We start from the raw sequence: 20,172 nt of genomic DNA on the forward strand, positions 1-20,172 counted from the left end.
CTGTAGTAAAACTGTGAAGTTACTAAATTCAATTCAGTTTATTTATATAGCGCCAAATTACAACAAATGTCATCTCAAGGCACTTAAATAATACAGTCCAATTCAAGCCAACTGGAGTTCAATTCATTGTAATCATAATCCAATCAAATCAAATTAATTTCAAAATTAATCCAATTCATTTGTACAGAGCCAATTCAAAAACTATTTCCGAGCTAAGGAAACCAACAGATTGCAACAAACCTTGTTTTCAGTCCAATCTCCCGTCCTGAGCGTGCCTGAGGTGACTGGTGAGGAACGACTCCCTTTTAACAGGAAGAAACCTCTGGCAGAACCAGACTCAGGAAGGGAGGCCATCTGCCTCGACCAGCTGGAGTAAATCAGGATTCACTTCACCGGAATCATGTACTTCTGTCTCGTAACCCATAGCCTCACTTATCAACTAAGAAGGTAGCCTTTAATGTCAAATTTCAAAGTAACAGGTAGCCTAAATATAGTGACAAAGTGCATATTTGTACCATTATCTGATTGTGTATCTTAACACCGACAATGATCTTTACTGTCAGTGTCTAATATTACTGCTGCTGATGTGTCAGTAACCAACACAAAGGACAACTTGTGTGTATTTCAGATTCAGCAGGGGGGTTGACTGGTAGTGTTTGACACCCTTAGAAAGAGAATGTGATGGGGAAAGGGGAGGTGTAGATAAGTCATCCAATAAATACTCTGTTCAGCTCCCAAAATAGGGCTGTCACAATTAAGCAATGTTTGCTGATAATTATTTGGTATACAAACAATTGCAATAATGATTTGTCCCTATGGCAGTAAGATAGATCTAATAATCCAATATTTCATCTAACCCTGACATAGAACCCAGACAATTATTGGAAACGAATAAAACAACATAAATAAATAGATGTGCATATATGTCAATTCCTTTTAGACTTTCTAAACAAATGTTGTAGCTGTAGCAGGGGACAGGAGTGCAGCAAGATAACATCATTTAAAAGGCATCAACTGTATGTCAGTCAACTCAAATGGTGGAAAAGAATATGATAGGATACGAGTTGACACAGACCTGCACATGGACATTGCAATTTATGAGAGGCTAAAGAAAGAGTGTAGAGATAAGAGAAAAAAAGTGGCAATGAGAGATAGAAAAAAGAAATAAAAACGGAAACTAGCAGCCTGGAGTAGAAGTAAATTGAACAAAAGAAAGAGAGACTGGCAAGAAGGGTAAAATAAAGAGGAGGAGAAGGTGAATGTAACAATATTCAGTTCTGCCGCAGCCTCCAGAAGGAGGAGGAGGAGGACGCCGCGCAGCCCGAAGCTTGACGCGGGACGTTTCTGGTCTCGAGCAACCCGGATTTACTCCAGCTGGCTCGCGCATGATGATAGAAATGGATATGGAATGATAACGGCCGTTAGCGCAAGATGGGCAGGCACCGAGATCAGCTTTAACTTCCCCCGGTGGCCGTTCAGCTTCGAAATGGTAGGACAAAACCTGTTCCGCTACAATCATGTAGTAGAGTCCCTTCCTATCAGTGGGCTGCTTCTTGTCTTCTGAAAACAGACGCAATGCGAGGAGGTGAATGAACAACACGGGCTACGCAGCGGAAAGTGGAACCCAAAGCGGCGGCATAGTTGCATCAGTTCCTCCAAATATCATCAAGCCTCATGTACTGCTTCTCTGTCCGTCTTTTCCTTTATTGTACCTTTCTTTACGGTCAGCGATAGAAATAATCGGCATCCTATTTTCATTCAAAACCAGGCAATACAAAGTACTCTTTACAGGATGACAAATATGCACCAGAACACAACACTACTAAACAACTGTGACCAATTATCACGACTTATTCTTAAATTCGGCGCACACAGGACAAGCACCCCCCCCCCCCCCTCCCCTCCCCTCCCACGCACACATAATTAATTATGATCTTAACTTTTACCGTCGTCCAGCTGGCGTTTCCCGTCAAATACGCTGTCCAAGGCGGAAACTATCAGGCTGCAACGGATATTAAAGTTGATATTTTATCGAAATAGTGCTGTTTTTTAGGGTCTTACATGTGCCGAATTTGCCAAAGGGTCCTAAAACACGAGATGACTTCAAGTCACATATGACACAGTAAGCCTTGACGTCATAAAAAAACAATCTAATTAAAACCCCTGGAGTTTTCAATGATGTTTTGGGTAACGTCAGTGTGCTATAGACGGGACGTGTTGGCGTTATCATTGGCTTTTTCCACTCTGCCAATGTATTTTCCCCTCCTGACGTTGTGTGGCAAGGCGGAATGATTCGGTAAGTGTGTAAAAGGTTTACGCTCGTGGCTGAAAGTTGTTGAGCTCGGGGCTTTGGAGAGGAATGTGAAGCTATCTCCCGGCTCCGTTCGGACGGTGAAAGGCCAAGTTGAAGTTTAGCTCGAGTCTCCTCCTCCTCCCGGTTTGTGGAAGGTTGGCTGTTTGTGCGTGTTTGTGTTAGTCAGCAGAAAATGGCCGCAGTACGAGCCAGCGAGTTGACGTAGAGTGAAAGGCCGACGTGGGGCCTTGTTTCCCGGCGCACAGCTGAAGCAAAAAGCTGTTGGGAAAACAAAGGTCCGCGGCTGGCAGAGACTTCAGGTGGAAAGTCACTCTGGGAGGTGCAAAGGTTGGGAAATGAGCTCTGTACAGATACAGACAAATGATATCCCTGTCATATGTAACACACAACGATCACATGAGATAAGATCGTACTTGATTACCGTGACATGTCCCAGAATCCAATTAGATTTGAAGTTATTTTGTCAGCGGTGCTGTAAGAAGCTCTCACATTTAGGTTACCTGAATAGAAATGACTCACAGGGAAACACTCCTGTTACATGAAAGTCATTTATGGTGGCCTAAATATTGCACGTAAAAGCAATCCAAATTAAGTCTGCAGACCCCCTCCCCCCCAAAACAAATGATTACAATGTAAGACACGTTAAAACACGTCACGTTGCATCAAAGAAGGAAGCGAATCAGGACTGTGAACACCGCGTTCTGTTCGGGTCCGATGTGACCTCGGTGTGTCAGACTGTTTTACGCCGACTGCGGGGCTGATCCCGGCGGATCTGCGCTGTGCCATAAAGCCAGTCCAGTGAGGAGGCGTGCAGCTGAGGCTGCAGCTTTAAGCCTATCGTTTGGGATGGGCTGAATTCATAACGTCATCTCACTTATGTTCTTTTATTCCTCGCCCCCTCATATTCTTCTCTCTCTAAATGATATAGTCCCTGTGCCGCGTTAGACCTCCGGCCATATTCCCCGAGGAGTGGTTGCTTCGAACTTTTTCCGTGTTTTTCATCCTGCGGAACATTTTTTCCGGGGCCTAAAGTTTTTTTTTGGTGTCTCATCGTTTTTTAACTATATCATCAGAGGCAACACGAGCCAAGTGATTTGTTAGGTCTTTGAAATATCTTGTCAAATAGCCCAGGAAAGGTAGCGTTTTCTCCTACACGGAGGTACCTCTGCTCTGAGCAAGGAAGAGCATGAAAAACACCCAGAAAAAGTAGGGACGAACCAAGGGGCATTTCAATACTTGGCTCAAGGATGTTTAAGCTCAAGCAACGCCTGCTGTGACTCTGCTTCCTCCCAGCAGAATGATGTTTTCTTCCCTCTCTCTGTCTCAGGTAAAACTACTGTCTGCTTCTTCCTTCCCTCCTGGTCGCTGTTCCACAGCACATGCCCACAGAGGCGAAGCTTTCCTTCACATATCTCAGGATACTTTGACTTGAAAATATAGAGTATATGCAACAAACTGTGAAAGGACTAAAGTCTTGGAGTGAAAAATAAGAGTGAAGCCTGGCAGCAGTCATCGTGCGGAACAGAACTGCTGGCTGTAATATGAATCACAGATTGGTGTCACAGCGGGAAGGGGTGGGATCAGTCAGTGAACAGTGTGCTACATGACTTCATGATCCTTTAGGAAAAGGCAGTTCTCTGTGGATGAATCTGGTCCAGACCGTTTCTCCATGTGTATCTCATACTCACCTTTCTTGTGGGTGGTATTCCCCCCTCTCTAGCAGAGGCCTGGGAACCTGAGGCTTCTACACAGAATCTTAGTTGCTGACCTGGGGTCCTGTCTGGTGTGGTAGACCCCAGCCTCTGCTGCTCTTGTCTCTCAGGGCCTATTCCTGAGCTATATATACACACACATACATATATTATATATATATATATATATATACACACATCCATCCATTTTCTATACCTGCTTTTGGGGGTCCAATTTAGGGTCGTGAAGCCTTTCCCACCCTGGACAGGTTGCCAGTCCATCACAGGGCCACAAAGACACAAACAACCATCCATGCTCGCACTCCACTCTTAGGGACAATTTTAGAGTCACCAGTTAACCTAACATGCATGTTTTTGGACGGTGGGAGGAAGAGGGAGAACATGCAAACTCCACACAGAAAGAACCCAGCTGGGAATCGAACCAGGAACCCTCTTGCTGTGAGGCTTAAGTTAAGTTAAGTGACTTTATTTATACCCAAAGGTAGATTTGGTCCTCCGCTTTTAACCCATCCAGGTTGGCACCTGTTGACATACACGCACAGGGTCACACACTCAGAGACAGATGCCAACCTGGAGCGGTGGGCAGCCATGAATGCGCCCGGGGAGCATGGGGGTACGGTGCCTTGCTCAAGGGGGGCACCTCAGCCGTGACAAGGAGGTGGACTGACACCCCTCCAGCTATCAGTTCCACCAAGCGAGAGTGGGAATCAACCCGCCAACCTTGCGGTTATTGGACGACCGACTCTAACCACTGAGCCACAGCCGACGGTGCTAACCACCTTTTAAACCCATACATTCTTTTCCATCATTCCCCATGCTATACTAATCTGTTTTTCTTCCTATTGCATTACAAAATTACACACACACTAAGACTAAAAATTCATATTTAAAAAGTCATTCTTTTTTATTAGAAATTGAGAGTGATGGACACTCGTGTGACAAATGAACACATGCCAGCTGCTCATTAAGATTGTTGAGCTTTTTTTTTGACAGAGAAGGTGAAGTTGGCTTTTAGAATTTCCTGATATGTGACTGAATCCAGACAGCATGAACTCAAAGCATGACTGATCCACCTTTACATTGAGCAGGGTGAGAGTCATTTTCCTCATGTCATATCTTACCTTGTTTGGGCCAAGACAATCTGTTTTCCCATCATCAGTCCACGGTACTGTTTCCAGAATGCTTGTCTGGATGTTCAGTTGCAAAGTTTTGTTGCTTGAAAGGGTTTTTTTCTCATTTCTTTCTTTCTTATGCTCATGTGGCTGCATGTCTCAGATACATGGTGAACTGTGGAAATTACTTTGCTGTCTTCTCATAGCCTTCTTCTGGTTTGTGAATATCAGATATTTACATTATTTCAGTTTTACTCTGCTGCTTAGAGGAGTACGTTGCTCCTGACTGTTAGGACAAACTTTAAGGAACCCCAGTATTTATGATGCTTTGAAATTTGTCTTTCCTGCTTTTCTTAGAATTATTTTTTACAAGCCTGTGAACAAATATGCAGTGGGATTGCAGGTTGTTTTAATGTTGCTGCGGAAAAGATTGGGTCAAAAATTGAGCTGTGTTTCCCAGTGTGACCCCAGCTCCACTACTTAGCTAGCTATGTCCACAGTGATGGACCCCACATATGAACTTCAGAGGAAGATTAAAACAGAACAAATGTGAAGCTAAGTGACTTTTTTCTGTTGCAAACATTTCATAAAGAATGTACAGGACTGGGCAGTCAGAAATCTAACAGGAGCGACATCAGACAAGCTAATTCATGTCTCAGACATTGGTAAAAGTTGTCTGGGAGCTCGTATGTCTCGGGGGACCCAAACCTTTTCCTCCTTAAAGTACAAAATATTCTAATATAAATGTTAGAATGTCAAAAAGGATTATTTTATTAATTTTATCTATGTATTTTTGCACAGTTAAATTGGCATAAAAAAATAACATGGATAACAAATAATGGAAAGTGCAGGGAGAGGCAGAAAACCCAGATGGGCTTATTTAAAGCCTCCCCCTATAGTTAAAATGTCATAATTGTAAGGAATAGAAAATTAACATACAGAGAATATTATAACTACATAAAGTAATAACTAACTGATAATAGAAAAAAAAACATATGTATAACATCAACAATAAGTTATAATGACAATAACAAAAATAGCAATGATAAAACAAAAGTATGAACATGATATAAAAGTGTGTTTCTTGTATGAATTAGAATTTCAAAACAGCAGTTAAATGGGCTTTTAAACATCTTTTGAAACATTTGATAGAGAAGCAGTTCTTTGCCAAATGGGAAAAGCTATTCCATAATTTGGAACCCCTAAATTTGATAGTAAATTGACCTCTGCGCCTAAGCAACCTTGGATGATGAAGATCTAAAGATTGTCGGGTTGAATAAGAATGGATCTGTGAATTAAATTTAAATAAGTCTGAAAGTGCTCTGGAAAGTTTTCATGACTTGAATATACGTTATAAATAAAAACACATATTTGAGAGATATTGATATCATGAATAGTTAGTATCTGGAGTATCTGAGTACAGATATGACCTTACTAAAGTCCTGACTGCATTTCCTAGTAGAGCTGCCTATTGGAAAACATTCATTGGAACGAAAGCTAATAACTTTCATAACATTTTTATATGCAAAATGAGCATTCTTTATATAGATCAATCTATGAAATACTAGCAAACATTTGGAAATATTTGACTTGCTCAAAATTCTTTTGTGCATCTTTTTCTTATTTTGTTTAGTTTTATTAGACTTGATTGAAGAATATTGGAATATAAGAAAACTATCTGACAAATCTAAATACAAAACCCCAGATTTCATTTCTTCACTCAAGTTGTTTGTTAAGATGTTATCAATCAAAGTTGCTGAATTTCCCTTTTCTCTTGTAGATTTATAAATATGAGGGAAAAAGTAAGAATATTGAGAAAATCTGCAGTCAATGTATCTAAATTATTTCTAAAGAGGTTTATTTTAAAATCGTCTAAAATGTAACTAAGTTAATCCTCCTTGTTTATCAAGTCAAGAGATCTGGACAGACTTTCAATAAAATCTTTGACAATAGAGTCAGGCGGGCGATGAATAACACCAACTATAACTTTTTTCCCACCAAAGATACCAGAGAGCTCCACAAAAACAGATTCCACCTCAGGGACAGATCATCCCTAACTTTAAATTCACAGTCACCGAGAAAAAACAAAGATACTCCACCTCCAGATCTAGTCTCTCTTACGTAGTGAACTGAATTGGAATTTGGTCATTTAAATATTTCTCTAGAATCTTCTGTAAGCCATGTTTCAGATAAGGCGATAACAGAGAAATTATGTTTGAGTGAAGATAAATACTGAATAAATTTGAATAAACACATCAGTCATTAAACTGAGTTTCATCATAAAATCTACAAAGTTAATGGCATCAAATGATGAAAGAAATGTAAATCTGGGTCAACATCAAAACTGTGAGCAACAGTTTGAGCTGTGGAGTCCCAGAAACTTCACAAAATACAAACAAACAAAGGCTACAATTTCACTGTCGATACTTGGTTAGATTCTTCTTACTCAAACAGCAGCAGATATTTTGAGTTTTAAGTAGGATTCCTCCGATTATTGTTGGATAGAAAACCAGCCATGAGTTCGGAGACACAGCTGCCGCAATCTTGACAGCTGTTGAGTGTGACTAATCGTTTTCTTCTTTGATTCAAAGTCTGCATCTTAGTGACGGAAATGTTGACCAGAGTGCCCAAACCTGCGAGCGAGAAACAGTTTTCTGAAAGTGCTGCCGGATTTCTGCACATTTCGCTCAGATAATGCTGCGGTGGTGTGTCTCCATGTGAAAAGGCCACACTGGATGCTCATTAAAAGCTCTTACATGCTCAAACCGAGTGAAATGGGTTGATCAGCACTGACATGCGGCTAACTTCTTCATCTCTCACTCCTTCTCTAATATCCATATAAAATTTAAAAAATAAAATCTTTTCTACATGGTTAGAATGCTCTGTCACAGCTGATAATGTAAAAGTGAACTGCAGGAAGGTCAAGAATCAGACCCAGCTGGGGTAATTCCATCAGGAGTGTGTGTTGTCTTATTCTGGAAGCTGAGCTAATGCTACATGTGCTATCTGCTGTGGTGTTCAGCTCGGTGACTCTTGTCTGATGTGTGTTTTTTTTTCTCTCATGTAGGATGAGTTCCATCCATTCATTGAGGCTCTGCTTCCCCAGGTCCGTGCCTTCGCCTACACATGGTTCAACCTTCAGGCCAGGAAGAGGAAGTACTTCAAAAAACACGAGAAGAGGATGACTAAAGAAGAAGAGAGAGCAGTCAAAGATGAACTCCTGGGCGAGAAGGCAGAGGTGGGATGGAATATTCAAGTGTAACAGAATTTCATTTTTCAAATCAAGTAAAAGCACATTTTTATGTTAAGTTTATTTACCAATCCCCAAATTATGCTCAACATAATAATGATGCTGATGCATGATGAACCAAATAAACTAACATCTCTTGATAAAATGATTGTGCTCCTAGGTGAAACAGAAGTGGGCCAGCCGTCTTTTGGCTAAGCTAAGGAAGGACATAAGGCCTGAATGCAGAGAGGATTTTGTCCTGTCCATCACTGGGAAAAAAGCTGCGTGTTGTGTCTTGTCAAACCCTGACCAGAAAGGCAAAATGAGACGCATAGACTGTCTTCGTCAAGCTGACAAGGTGATAGTTCCTTTCTTTGTTCGGTGTGGTATTTGACGCCTAATTTTTGTAAGACTGGATAGTCTGCGCCATGGCCAAAGGACACAAAATGGCTCATCAACTGTGTAATCAGAGCCACATTTCATGTGAGTGGTGTTAGCTCAGTGAGCATTGTTCTGACCCATCTTACTACCTCACAGTAGGTTCTACTTGGTAATTATGTGGCCTTCCAAACAAAATCAGAATCAACACGTAATGATGAACATCCATTCTGATTCGAATGTATCGTAATTGATCATAATGTAACTGTAGTTCATTATTACGTGTTTGTCACTATGACCTGTTACAGCTGAATGGAACACGGCTCGACTTGTGAACATTCTTACTTTTAGCTCATGTACCCACACATTTTCTGTGTGAGTACCGGCTTTTTTTTTTACCATTCCTCCACAGCTACCTAGAATGTGAGCACATCCTTGTGCAATATCACTTGAATGTCATATGATTCATAGTTGTACAGCCTCTCCATAGTTACAGTAGCTCCCTGGTGTAGATTGTGTAAATTTAGGATTTAACCCTCACAAAAGGGAACCTATTCAGATCCATACTTGATGCGGATAACAGATCTGATCCTTCTCAGCATGAAGATGTTCTGCCAGATTCTGCTATTTTTCAGCTTTTTTTGCTGAGGCCTTGTGTGGCTCTTTTTTCACTTGAACTTAACCCAGAGCTGTGCTCTTGGACTTGCATCAGGCATAGTACTTGGCCATGTCCTACTTTTCCCTGTTTCCCTCTTCAGAAACGCCTCTGGGATTTCAGTGTTGTCATTGTTGTCATGCTGGAATATTCCACCTCTGGAGCTTCAGGAGACTAGCAGTGATCTTGGTATTTTGGTAGATTCACAGCTGCCATTTGTAGTTCTCACAGCAACAAAGATGGCTGTTTTTAAACATCTTTGTTTGTCTCACAATCAATTTCTTGAGTTCCCTTGGTTGTTCTTTTTGATGCAAACATGATGATGCAAACATGCACACAATCACAGGTCTAACACCAAAAGTGTTGTTCCCAGGTCATTTTCCAAACTTTAGGATTAGGATCAGATTTATTGTCATGTTCAGGGAAATACACAAAATTTCTCCTCTGCATTTAACCCATCCAGGTTGGCAGCCTGTTGCACATGCACATGCACATGCACTGGAGCGGTGGGTGGCCATTCACAGCACCCGGGGAGCATGGGTGTATGGTGCCTTGCTCAAGGGCACCTCAGCCATGGCAAGGTGTGGACTGCCACCCCACCAGCTGTCAGTTAACCAGTCTTTGAGTGGCGAGAGTGGGTTTTGAACTGGCAACCTTCCGGTTACTGGATGACCCAGTCAGAGCCCCACTGAGCCACGGCAGCCCTACCTGCTCACCAAGCTCAGCATATTGGAAATTACACACGTTCTGATCACCAGTGTTGGTCATCTTAATTTAAAAAAGTAATAAGTTACAGTTACAAATTACTTGACTTGGTAACTCAGTTACGTCATAAGAGTAATTAGTTACTCTGCAAAGTAACTGCGACATTATTTTTCATGTTCTATACGCTATTACGTTCTATAACATCTTTAACGTCAAATGTGTTTATATTAACCGATTGAAGAATAAAAAGACCATATTCAGGATTTTAGAACATTTTGTATTTATTTGATCTCAGTAGATTGCAGCCTGCCTTATGTTATGCATAGAAATAGAAAAATATTGAAAGTTTTGAGAATTTCCCTGGCTCGTCGCCATTGTGGCCGTCTTGTTGTGTTTGGCAGTCAGAGCGTGAGACAGCGTGAGCAGGGCATGATCCGCCCACCCAGCCAATCATCATCGCATTTGTAACGGTGTCATCATCCCCACCCCTGCTCTCTCCAGGCAGCTGATGTGTGGCCCAACCCTGACACCTTGCGCTTCAGTCAACCAAACTGTAGCAACGCGCCACTTCACATTCTCAGTGACGGTGATAATGCAACGATGGGAAAAGGAATTAATTAGATTATTCGTTACTGAAAAAAAATAATGCCTTTAGTAACGCTGTTATACTCTAACGCCCTTATTACCAGCACTGCTGATCACACAGTTTTCCTAATAGTGTGCCAGTGACCACGGTTGACTTCATCTTTAGTCCGCTGCCTTCCTGCTTTGGGACCTTTCTTCTCACTGCAGTCTTCACCCCAGCAAGAAGTAAAATTCCTCTGCATGTCGAATTAGAAATAATTGAATTACTGAGATGCGATGCAGTTCTGAATAAGTTAATGTTAAACTGATAGAACACAGAGGTTGACTTGCTTCTGGTGTGTGCTGTATAATTGCTCTGCAAAGAGAAAAAACACCCCACAAAACTGGAAATCTCCAGGATGACAGTGGGATGTGGGTCACATGTGCATGCTTATGCATGTATTGTGTTTGCCATGTTGTCTGAAACGGACTGACTTCTGGATTTTTCTCACTGAATCAGCTATGCCCTTCAGCTAAAAAAAAAAAAAACCCTGATTCAGATGGTTCAGACCAGAGTCTGAATTTTTAAAGACAGAATTGTTAGATCTGCTGAGTAGACCCAAGTCAGCTCCCAGTTTAGTCTCTGTCTGCACCTATGGGACACCCAGTGGTTTCCTAACTTTGAACACTGTACTTTAAAAGTGTGGACAAAGTGTCAAAAGTTAAGCTTTAACTCTCATTCAATCAAAGTAGTTTTTTTTTTTTTTGACCATATTGCTTAATAAGAAGCAAATCAGTGTAACTCACATGTTGCCATGTACAAGCTCAGTGAATACAATCATGGAGGCAGCAAAATGTATCCAGCTGAGAATCCCATTCTGTTTTTATAGCATCAGTGATGTTTCTTGTTAAGCGATGAAATGAATTCATGGCCACCCTTCAGAGTAATTCACATGAAGAGGAGCACTGATGAAGTCCCACATTGTTGCGCTAACCTTGTTTCCAGTGAGAAACCAATCGCCTGTCCTCATACTGACTGTGCCATGTCTTTTCTAAGGTGTGGCGGTTGGACCTGGTGATGGTTATCCTTTTTAAAGGAATCCCTCTGGAAAGCACAGATGGAGAGCGGCTGGTGAAAGGAGGCCAGTGCTCCAATCCTGTGCTGTGTGTCCAGCCTCGACACATTTCTGTCTCTGTCAAGGAGCTTGACCTCTACCTCGCTTTCTATGTACAGGAAAAAGGTATTTATGTACATACAATTCAGTGTTTCTCCTTGTTATCTTGCACTTGTTATATTTCAGTGTAATTTGGTAAAAAGTTTTTTTTTACATTGGGATATTAAAGTGGTCTCCCTAACTAAATGCATTTCCTTCAGCATTTATCCTTAAACTCGTAACATTCAGTTTCAGCATGTAGACAGTGTCCCTCATAGGCGTTACTCGTGGAGTGTTTTTCTCCTGATCAAAAACCAATCATGTGTGTGAAACGGAACGCATGACAGTGTTTGAACTCAGGTCCGAATGTTCAGGGTTATTATGTCTGATGCATACATTTAAAGGGACAGTTCGCCTCTTTTGACATGAAGCTGTATGACATCCCATACGAGTAATATCATTTATGAATATTTTCCAGTGGCGGGCCGTGTATTTCACACATGGGCCTTCAGTATGGTCGGCAACTGTATTTATTAGGGACACCTCATTCGTGAAGGGAAATTTTGCATTTCGTTTCAGCTCAATACAGAACCGTACTTTTGTTTCTAAATACGGGACGATTCCGTATTTCAAGGGACTGTTTGCAACCCTTCAATGGTGCTCTGTCTGAATCAAATCCAGATCAAATCAGACCACCTACGCCTGAAATGGGCTGTTGGGGGCCGTCAGAGACAGTCTAATAACATTGGTTCGGGGTTCGCTACGCTGTCTTCTACATTCTAGATGTAGTTAGGGCCAGCAGACTCAATTGTTCTGGCCTCCCGGCAGATTTGTTTGCCTGGCAACCAATGATAGCTGAAATATGATTGGTTAAATGCGTCAATATGAAAATACACGTCTGGCAGCAGCGCAGCCAGGGGAAAGGAAACGGACAGACAATAAAATAGTAAGATATGAAATGAAATAAAATAATAATTAAGAAAATCACAAACAGATGTTCATTTTATTTTGTTTAAGATATTGTTTAGGCCAGCAGAGAAGGCCACTGATATTTTCTTACCCCCCCACTGCGTCCTGTGAGCCGAGTTCCGGCCTCGTTTTGGCGTTGACAAAAGTAGTCCGGCTACTTGGCTGGGGTTTAAAAAATAAAGCGTTTTGCTTCTCAAAACAACATACGTTCAAAAGAGTAATGCATTTGCATCACAAAATCGTTCTCCAGGAAAAAGTCAGACCTCATAATCGCTTGGGTCTATTTTCTCTCCCTTCGTATCAATGCGTGCGGCCACCTGCCGACAGCAGCGCCTGTTACGGCGTTTACTGCTCGGAAGCAGGGGACTGCTCAGTCTGCACTTCAGTCTGCATGGTCTACACAGCACGCGGTGGTTATTTAGGATAGTAAATATCCAGGGAGCACTCATCCTGCGTAGTGTTCTGGAATTTGATGTTTTTCAAACTTTAAACTAGCTTATTAATGAACAGGAAACTATCAAAGACTGATCTCCACAAGACATATCAAAAACTTGGCAACGTGCTTGACTGCACTGATGTGGTGTAAAAGGGATTTCGCTACCATCTGCACCCATAATCGTAATTTCAGAATTAATGCAAACATCCCAACTCAGAGTGGGGCAAACTTGTACATTCCATTCAACCTGTTTGAATAGGAACGCCATTCTTCTGACTGCAAAGTGGTTATAAACCTTGGGGAGAAATCTCTCTCTGGCTTTAAGGTCCTTATAGATATTTTGGCTGAGTTGACAAGTCTGTAACGTTCACACATTTCTCAAGTACGTTTAAATCCACTTAAGTGCTCTGCTGACGTGCTGGTGTTGTGAGCAAAGGCTGAAACGACTTGTAGACCAGAGTCTCGTTAGAATATCCCAGTTCTTCTTCATCTCTTCATTGTGCTTTTTTGTGTCAAAGCTTCTTGCCAATTCCAGAGCTTCATCCATCCTGACACGTCCAAAGAGCTTTTATGTCACTGCACAGTCAACATCGTTGCCTCTCAATTGCCCGTGATAGGTTGGCAAGGTCTGTGAATCCTGTGATGGTCCATGGGTTGTTCAGTGAGCAGATTCGTTGTCGAACAGAAGACGGGGCCAGCTCTCCCAGCTACCCATTGTGTGCGGAAGCAATGTTCTACATTGAAAGTCCAAACCACTTTCCTCCTTTCCATACACAGCTCCAGTTTTGGTGTGGGCTGGCTGTTTGATTTCATTTTAGGTTGATGCTGTAGTGGTAGTTCAGTAAAAGTGTTTTGTTGTTCTCCAAATCATCATACTCTATGGTTGCACTTAGTCTGCTAATGTTGCTAACACTGGAATTCAATAATGTTGACAAACTGCTGGGATTTGATTGGTGTGATGCCAAGCAGCGACTGACGTCTCTCTCCATAAGCTCGACGACTTTGGAAGTGACATGAGGGTAACCTCATTTGATTGGTTTAGTATTCTTTTGTGTTTTTCACCAATGCTGTGTTTTAACTTGCTGACCTGACACTGATGTAGTAGCAGTGCAATGAAGTGTCTCACCACACAAAGGCACCGTTTCACTCGTTTCAGAGACAGAAATGGGAGGAACAGTAAAGAGGAATCATCTTTTGTCATTACTCTTTATCAGATAATAGGCAAAGCTTCTGGGTTTTAACAACTTTTATTGAACTGCTGCTAGTGTATAACATTCAGCCTACGTTCATTACCTTCCAGCTTCCCCAATCCGCGCTCACCTTGTCAGTCACGTCAACAAACAAAGCTGTACAATGAGTCAAGATGCTTTACTTCACTTACATCCTTGACATTCTTGAATTAAATATTTTAGAAAAATGTCAGCCATGGTCTGACAAAAATAAGTAATAAATAAACAAAGAAATAAATTCAGATGTAGGCTAAATTGGGGCTAACGTTTCAGTTTCAGACTGGGTGGGAGAGACCTTGATACGTCAGGACACAAGCAATTTTTACCCCTTTATGTCTGGTTAGTACTGTTGTTTTTGGTGGGCATTTGTTTAAGATTCATGGGCCCCACATGCACACAAATCACAAATAAAGAATAAAAAGGAACTTGGTTTTGGCGGCAGCTTTGCATTCCCTCCAGATGTCCTATCAATATGGTGGAGTTACAAATTTGTTATTGCAGCAACCCTTTCAGCAACAGGACATCTGGTTTCTCTAATTTATCATTTAAATAAAGTGACTGGGCCGTACTGGTTCAACATACAAGTCCACTTTCATGTGCTCTGTTTTAAGTCAGTGGTTTCAGTTAAGCTACAGCATTACCCTAACCTGCAAATAGTGGAATTATAGTGGAACTGACTGCCAAAGCAGCACGTGGCCAGTGGGACGTGTTGGACTGAACCAACTGAAAGTGGTGTACGTCTGGGGCTTTGTGATTTATTTGTTTGTTTTTTGTAGTAATAGATGTAGTAATAGTGTCAGGTGTGGGTGTAGAAGGGGAGGACACGGATGCGGACTTACGAAGAAAAGGGTGATTTATTAACAAAAAAACAAAGTACAAAACAAAAGGCGCGGCAAAGCCGGATTCAAAATACTTGACTTAAATAAATACTTGGAAAAACAAAACAAAACACTTAACATGGCATAGATAATAAATACTTAACTTTGATGGAAACGTGGCGTGGAAACATGACGTGGAAACTAACAGCAACAGTAACACTGACATCAACAACAACAAAGATCCGGCAAACTGAAAGGGGAGGCAGGAAACTAAATAGGGATTGAGTGATTAAGTGAGTGGGTGCAGCTGGTGGGGAATGAACAGGTGAGGGGAATGAACTAATGGCCTGAGTGAGGGAAGTGAAGTGAAAACTAAACATGGACTGAAAAGAAACATAACCTAAACATGAAAACTAAAAACATGAGTCTCTGGGCGTGACAGAGCCCCCCCCTCAAGGGGTGGATCCCAGACATCCCAAAAAAGTCCAAGGGTGGGAGGGAGGGGCTCGAAGCCGGTCGGGGAACCAGAAACGGGCGTGGTACCGGCTTTGGGCAGCAGGAGGCAGTGGTCTGGCGGACGCCCAGACCGCAGACGGCGTAGCCGGAGCAGGCGGTGGTCTGGCGGACGCCCAGACCGCAGACGGCGTAGCCGGAGCAGGCGGTGGTCTGGCGGACGCCCAGACCGCAGACGGCGTAGCCGGAGCAGGCGGTGGTCTGGCGGACGCCCAGACCGCAGACGGCGTAGCCGGAGCAGGCGGTGGTCTGGCGGACGCCCAGACCGCAGACGGCGTAGCCGGAGCAGGCGGTGGTCTGGCGGACGCCCAGACCGCAGACGGCGTAGCCGGAGCAGGCGGTGGTCTGGCGGACGCCCAGACCGCAGACGGCGTAGCCGGAGCAGGCGGTGGTCTGGCGGACGCCCAGACCGCAGACGGCGTAGCCGGAGCAGGCGGTGGTCTGGCGGACGCCCAGACCGCAGACGGCGTAGCCGGAGCAGGCGGTGGTCTGGCGGACGCCCAGACCGCAGACGGCGTAGCCGGAACAGGCGGTGGTCTGGCGGACGCCCAGACCGCGTGGCGGCAGGAGACGGCGGTGGTCTGGCGGACGCCCAGACTTCCGTCGGCGTGGCGGCAGGAGACGGCGGTGGTCTGGCGGACGCCCAGACTTCCGTCGGCGTGGCGGCAGGAGACGGCGGTGGTCTGGCGGACGCCCAGACTTCCGTCGGCGTGGCAGCAGGCGGTGATCCGGCGGACGCCCAGACCCCCGATGACGTGGCAGCAGGAAGCGGTGGTCCGGCGGGCGGCCGGACATCCCGTGGCGTGGCAGCAGGAAGCGGTGGTCTGGCGGGCGGCCAGACATCCCGTGGCGTGGCAGCAGGAAGCGGTGGTCTGGCGGGCGGCCAGACATCCCGTGGCGTGGCAGCAGGAGGCGGTGGTCTGGCGGGCGGCCAGACATCCCGTGGCGTGGCAGCAGGAGGTGGTGGTCTGGCGGGCGGCCAGACATCCCGTGGCGTGGCAGCAGGAGGTGGTGGTCTGGCGGGCGGCCAGACATCCCGTGGCGTGGCAGCAGGAGGCGAAGACCGTCCCCCGGTCGGACGGACCTCCGACGGGGGGGGAGCCCCCCCTTTAAGGGATGGATCCCAGACATCCCCAAAGTCTGGGGGTGGGAGGGAGGGGCTCGAACCGGTGAGTCCATGTCGGGCCCTGTGGCCTCTTGGTCAGGCCCTGTGGCCTCTTGGTCAGGCCCTGTGGCCTCTTGGTCAGGCCCTGTGGCCTCTTGGTCAGGCCCTGTGGCCTCTTGGTCAGGCCCTTGGTCAGGCCCTGTGGCCTCTTGGTCAGGCCCTTGGTCAGGCCCTGTGGCCTCTTGGTCGTGGTCAGGCCCTAAAGCCTCTTGGTCAGGCCCTGTGGCCTCGTGGTCAGGCCCTGTGGCCTCGTGGTCAGGCCCTGTGGCCTCGTGGTCATGGTCAGGCCCTAAAGCCTCGTGGTCAGGCCCTAAAGCCCCTTGGTCAGGCCCTAAAGCCTCGTGGTCAGGCCCTAAAGCCTCGTGGTCAGGCCCTGTGGCCTCTTGGTCAGGCCCTGTGGCCTCTTGGTCAGGCCCTGTGGCCTCGTGGTCAGGCCCTGTGGCCTCGTGGTCAGGCCCTGTGGCCTCGTGGTCATGGTCAGGCCCTAAAGCCTCGTGGTCATGGTCAGGCCCTAAAGCCCCTTGGTCATGGTCAGGCCCTAAAGCCCCTTGGTCATGGTCAGGCTCTAAAGCCTCGTGGTCAGGCTCTAAAGCCTCGTGGTCAGGCTCTAAAGCCTCGTGGTCAGGCTCTAAAGCCTCGTGGTCAGGCCCTGTGGCCTCGTGGTCAAGGTCAGGCCCTGTGGCCTCGTGGTCAAGGTCAGGCCCTGTGGCCTCGTGGTCAAGGTCAGGCCCTGTGGCCTCTTGGTCATGGTCAGGCTCTAAAGCCTCGTGGTCAGGCCCTATGGCCTCTATAGCTGGGACCAGCTCTGGAACGGCTGGGGCCAGCTCTGGAACGGCTGGGGCCAGCTCTGGAACGGCTGGGGCCAGCTCTGGAACGGCTGGGGCCAGCTCTGGAACGGCTGGGGCCAGCTCTGGAACGGCTGGGGCCAGCTCTGGAACGGCTGGGGCCAGCTCTGGAACGGCTGGGGCCAGCTCTGGAACGGCTGGGGCCAGCTCTGGGACGGCTGGGGCCAGCTCTGGGACGGCTGGGGCCAGCTCTGGGACGGCTGAGTCTCTGGTGACTGTGGCTGAGGAGAAGCTGTACAGCATGGTTACCTCGTATGGCTCCAAGCCAAAAATGTCCTGGGTAGCTGAGCGCTGCACGCTCATGACCTCCGCCCAGATGTCTGCCACAGCCGGCAAGTGCTGGAGGACCTGTTTCCTCAAAAAGAAGTCCACCAGGTCATCAGCCACGTTCAGCTGCTGCCAGGCGGTGTCGTCCCGTGCCAAGCAGGCCCAGAACCTCCCGACCAGCTTCCAAAAGGTGTCTTCGTCCGCCGCGTCCATTTCTGGCCGGATCTTTCTGTCAGGTGTGGGTGTAGAAGGGGAGGACACGGATGCGGACTTACGAAGAAAAGGGTGATTTATTAACAAAAAAACAAAGTACAAAACAAAAGGCGCGGCAAAGCCGGATTCAAAATACTTGACTTAAATAAATACTTGGAAAAACAAAACAAAACACTTAACATGGCATAGATAATAAATACTTAACTTTGATGGAAACGTGGCGTGGAAACATGACGTGGAAACTAACAGCAACAGTAACACTGACATCAACAACAACAAAGATCCGGCAAACTGAAAGGGGAGGCAGGAAACTAAATAGGGATTGAGTGATTAAGTGAGTGGGTGCAGCTGGTGGGGAATGAACAGGTGAGGGGAATGAACTAATGGCCTGAGTGAGGGAAGTGAAGTGAAAACTAAACATGGACTGAAAAGAAACATAACCTAAACATGAAAACTAAAAACATGAGTCTCTGGGCGTGACAAATAGATACCATGAGATATTTAAATTCAATGAAATGTAGTGATTTCGGAGACTTTACTGTATAATTACAGTTTTCAAACATTGGCATACAAAGAGTGGAGGAGAAAAACACAAGTTTGCATCACTTTGAATAATGGGACTGCAGTTGTTCCACTTGTTCCATTGCTTAGGCAGATATGCATGTGTAAACCTGTTGGAAGTGTAACTCAATAAAGCAGTACAGTTACAGGAACATTGTAGCCTATGCATAATTTTGCCTTAATATAGGCAGTGGATACATTCATTTGTGATGCAGAAAATGCAGAGACAGGGTTTTCTTGCACACTGGACTCCCACCTGTACTGGGTGTTCTCTGCCTTTTGCCTGATGACAGGCTTATCACTGTCAGTGGGGTAACTGAGCTCCAGAAGAGAATAAAATAAATTAGAACATATTGCACAATACTTTGACCAACAAACTTAATGGTGAACAATTGCAAAGTATCGGTCATACGAAAGCTTGTTTATGAACAGAAATGATAAGCCTGAAAATGAGTGAAACAGGCCAGTATCATAACATGAAACCATGATGCATATGAGGCAGTTTGTAAATCCAGACATATCTGCAAGTGTTCCTCAACTTTATTTGTTCTTTGAATTTAAATTGAGTTTGTTCTGTCTCCCTTCAGAAGCAGAGCAGAGCAGAAGTCCCAGTCGTACTGGAGTGGGCTCTGATCAGGAGGACAGTCGAACAGCCACCATGGGTAAAAGTTCTTCTTTTATAGAGGAAAAGATTCTGTTTTTCTCTAACCTGTTTACATGGGAAGATTCAACTCAAAACAAATTATGTTGTGCTGTGTCTACAGATCCATAATGTAATCTTTTTTGTCTAGGCATAGAATTACAAATTCTTTGTATTACTTGTAGGTTTGTCACGTTACTTGAATTTCAAATTAGATAGTGATCCCCAGGAAAATACTTCATACCAATTTTGGTCCTCTGCATGAAAAATGACAAATTTAGTGGCATAAAATGTTTGCTAACAGACAGCTCCTGACTGAATAGTTGATAGTTTTATCATCTTGAATACATAACCGATAAATAAATGATTTGTCCGTAAAATGATAATTTAAACTTTGTATTTTTTTTTTCCTTTTTTAAAGACAAAGGTCAAATAAATACATTTCTTAATACTTTTCAATCCATTCATCCATCCCTTTGCTTCCGTTTAACCGAAGTCGGGTCGCGGAGGCAACAAGTCCAGGAGAGAAACCCAGATATCCCTCTCCCCAGCGACACTCTCCAGCTCTTCCTCTGGGATCCCGTGGCATTCCCAGGCCACAGGGGATATTTGTTTATGTTTATGCACTTAGCAGACGCTTTTATCCAAAGCGACTTACAATTGGAAAAATATAACATTACAGCTAACAAAAAA

The 20,172-nt window shown here is 44.7% G+C and overlaps 1 protein-coding gene across 3 annotated transcripts in view; it reads left to right on the forward strand.

The window, feature by feature from the left end:
* The first annotated feature begins 1,297 nt into the window (after positions 1–1,297).
* nfic (nuclear factor I/C) overlaps positions 1,298–20,172 on the forward strand; it is a 55,438-nt gene continuing 36,563 nt past the window's right edge. Inside the window, exons 1-5 of one of the 3 annotated variants that reach the window (XM_075484954.1) lie at positions 1,298–1,489; positions 8,206–8,376; positions 8,549–8,725; positions 11,727–11,910; positions 19,427–19,501. In XM_075484954.1, coding sequence (XP_075341069.1) covers positions 1,409–1,489; positions 8,206–8,376; positions 8,549–8,725; positions 11,727–11,910; positions 19,427–19,501 — 688 coding nt within the window. In that variant the 5' untranslated portion in view covers positions 1,298–1,408. Of the gene's footprint in view, positions 1,490–2,152; positions 2,297–3,215; positions 3,642–8,205; positions 8,377–8,548; positions 8,726–11,726; positions 11,911–19,426; positions 19,502–20,172 lie in introns of those variants that run through there. The other 2 variants (XM_075484956.1, XM_075484955.1) reach the window with 2 other exon arrangements.

This window comes from Odontesthes bonariensis, chromosome 15 (genome assembly GCF_027942865.1).
Source record: "Odontesthes bonariensis isolate fOdoBon6 chromosome 15, fOdoBon6.hap1, whole genome shotgun sequence".
Classification (NCBI taxonomy): Eukaryota; Metazoa; Chordata; class Actinopteri; order Atheriniformes; family Atherinopsidae; genus Odontesthes; species Odontesthes bonariensis.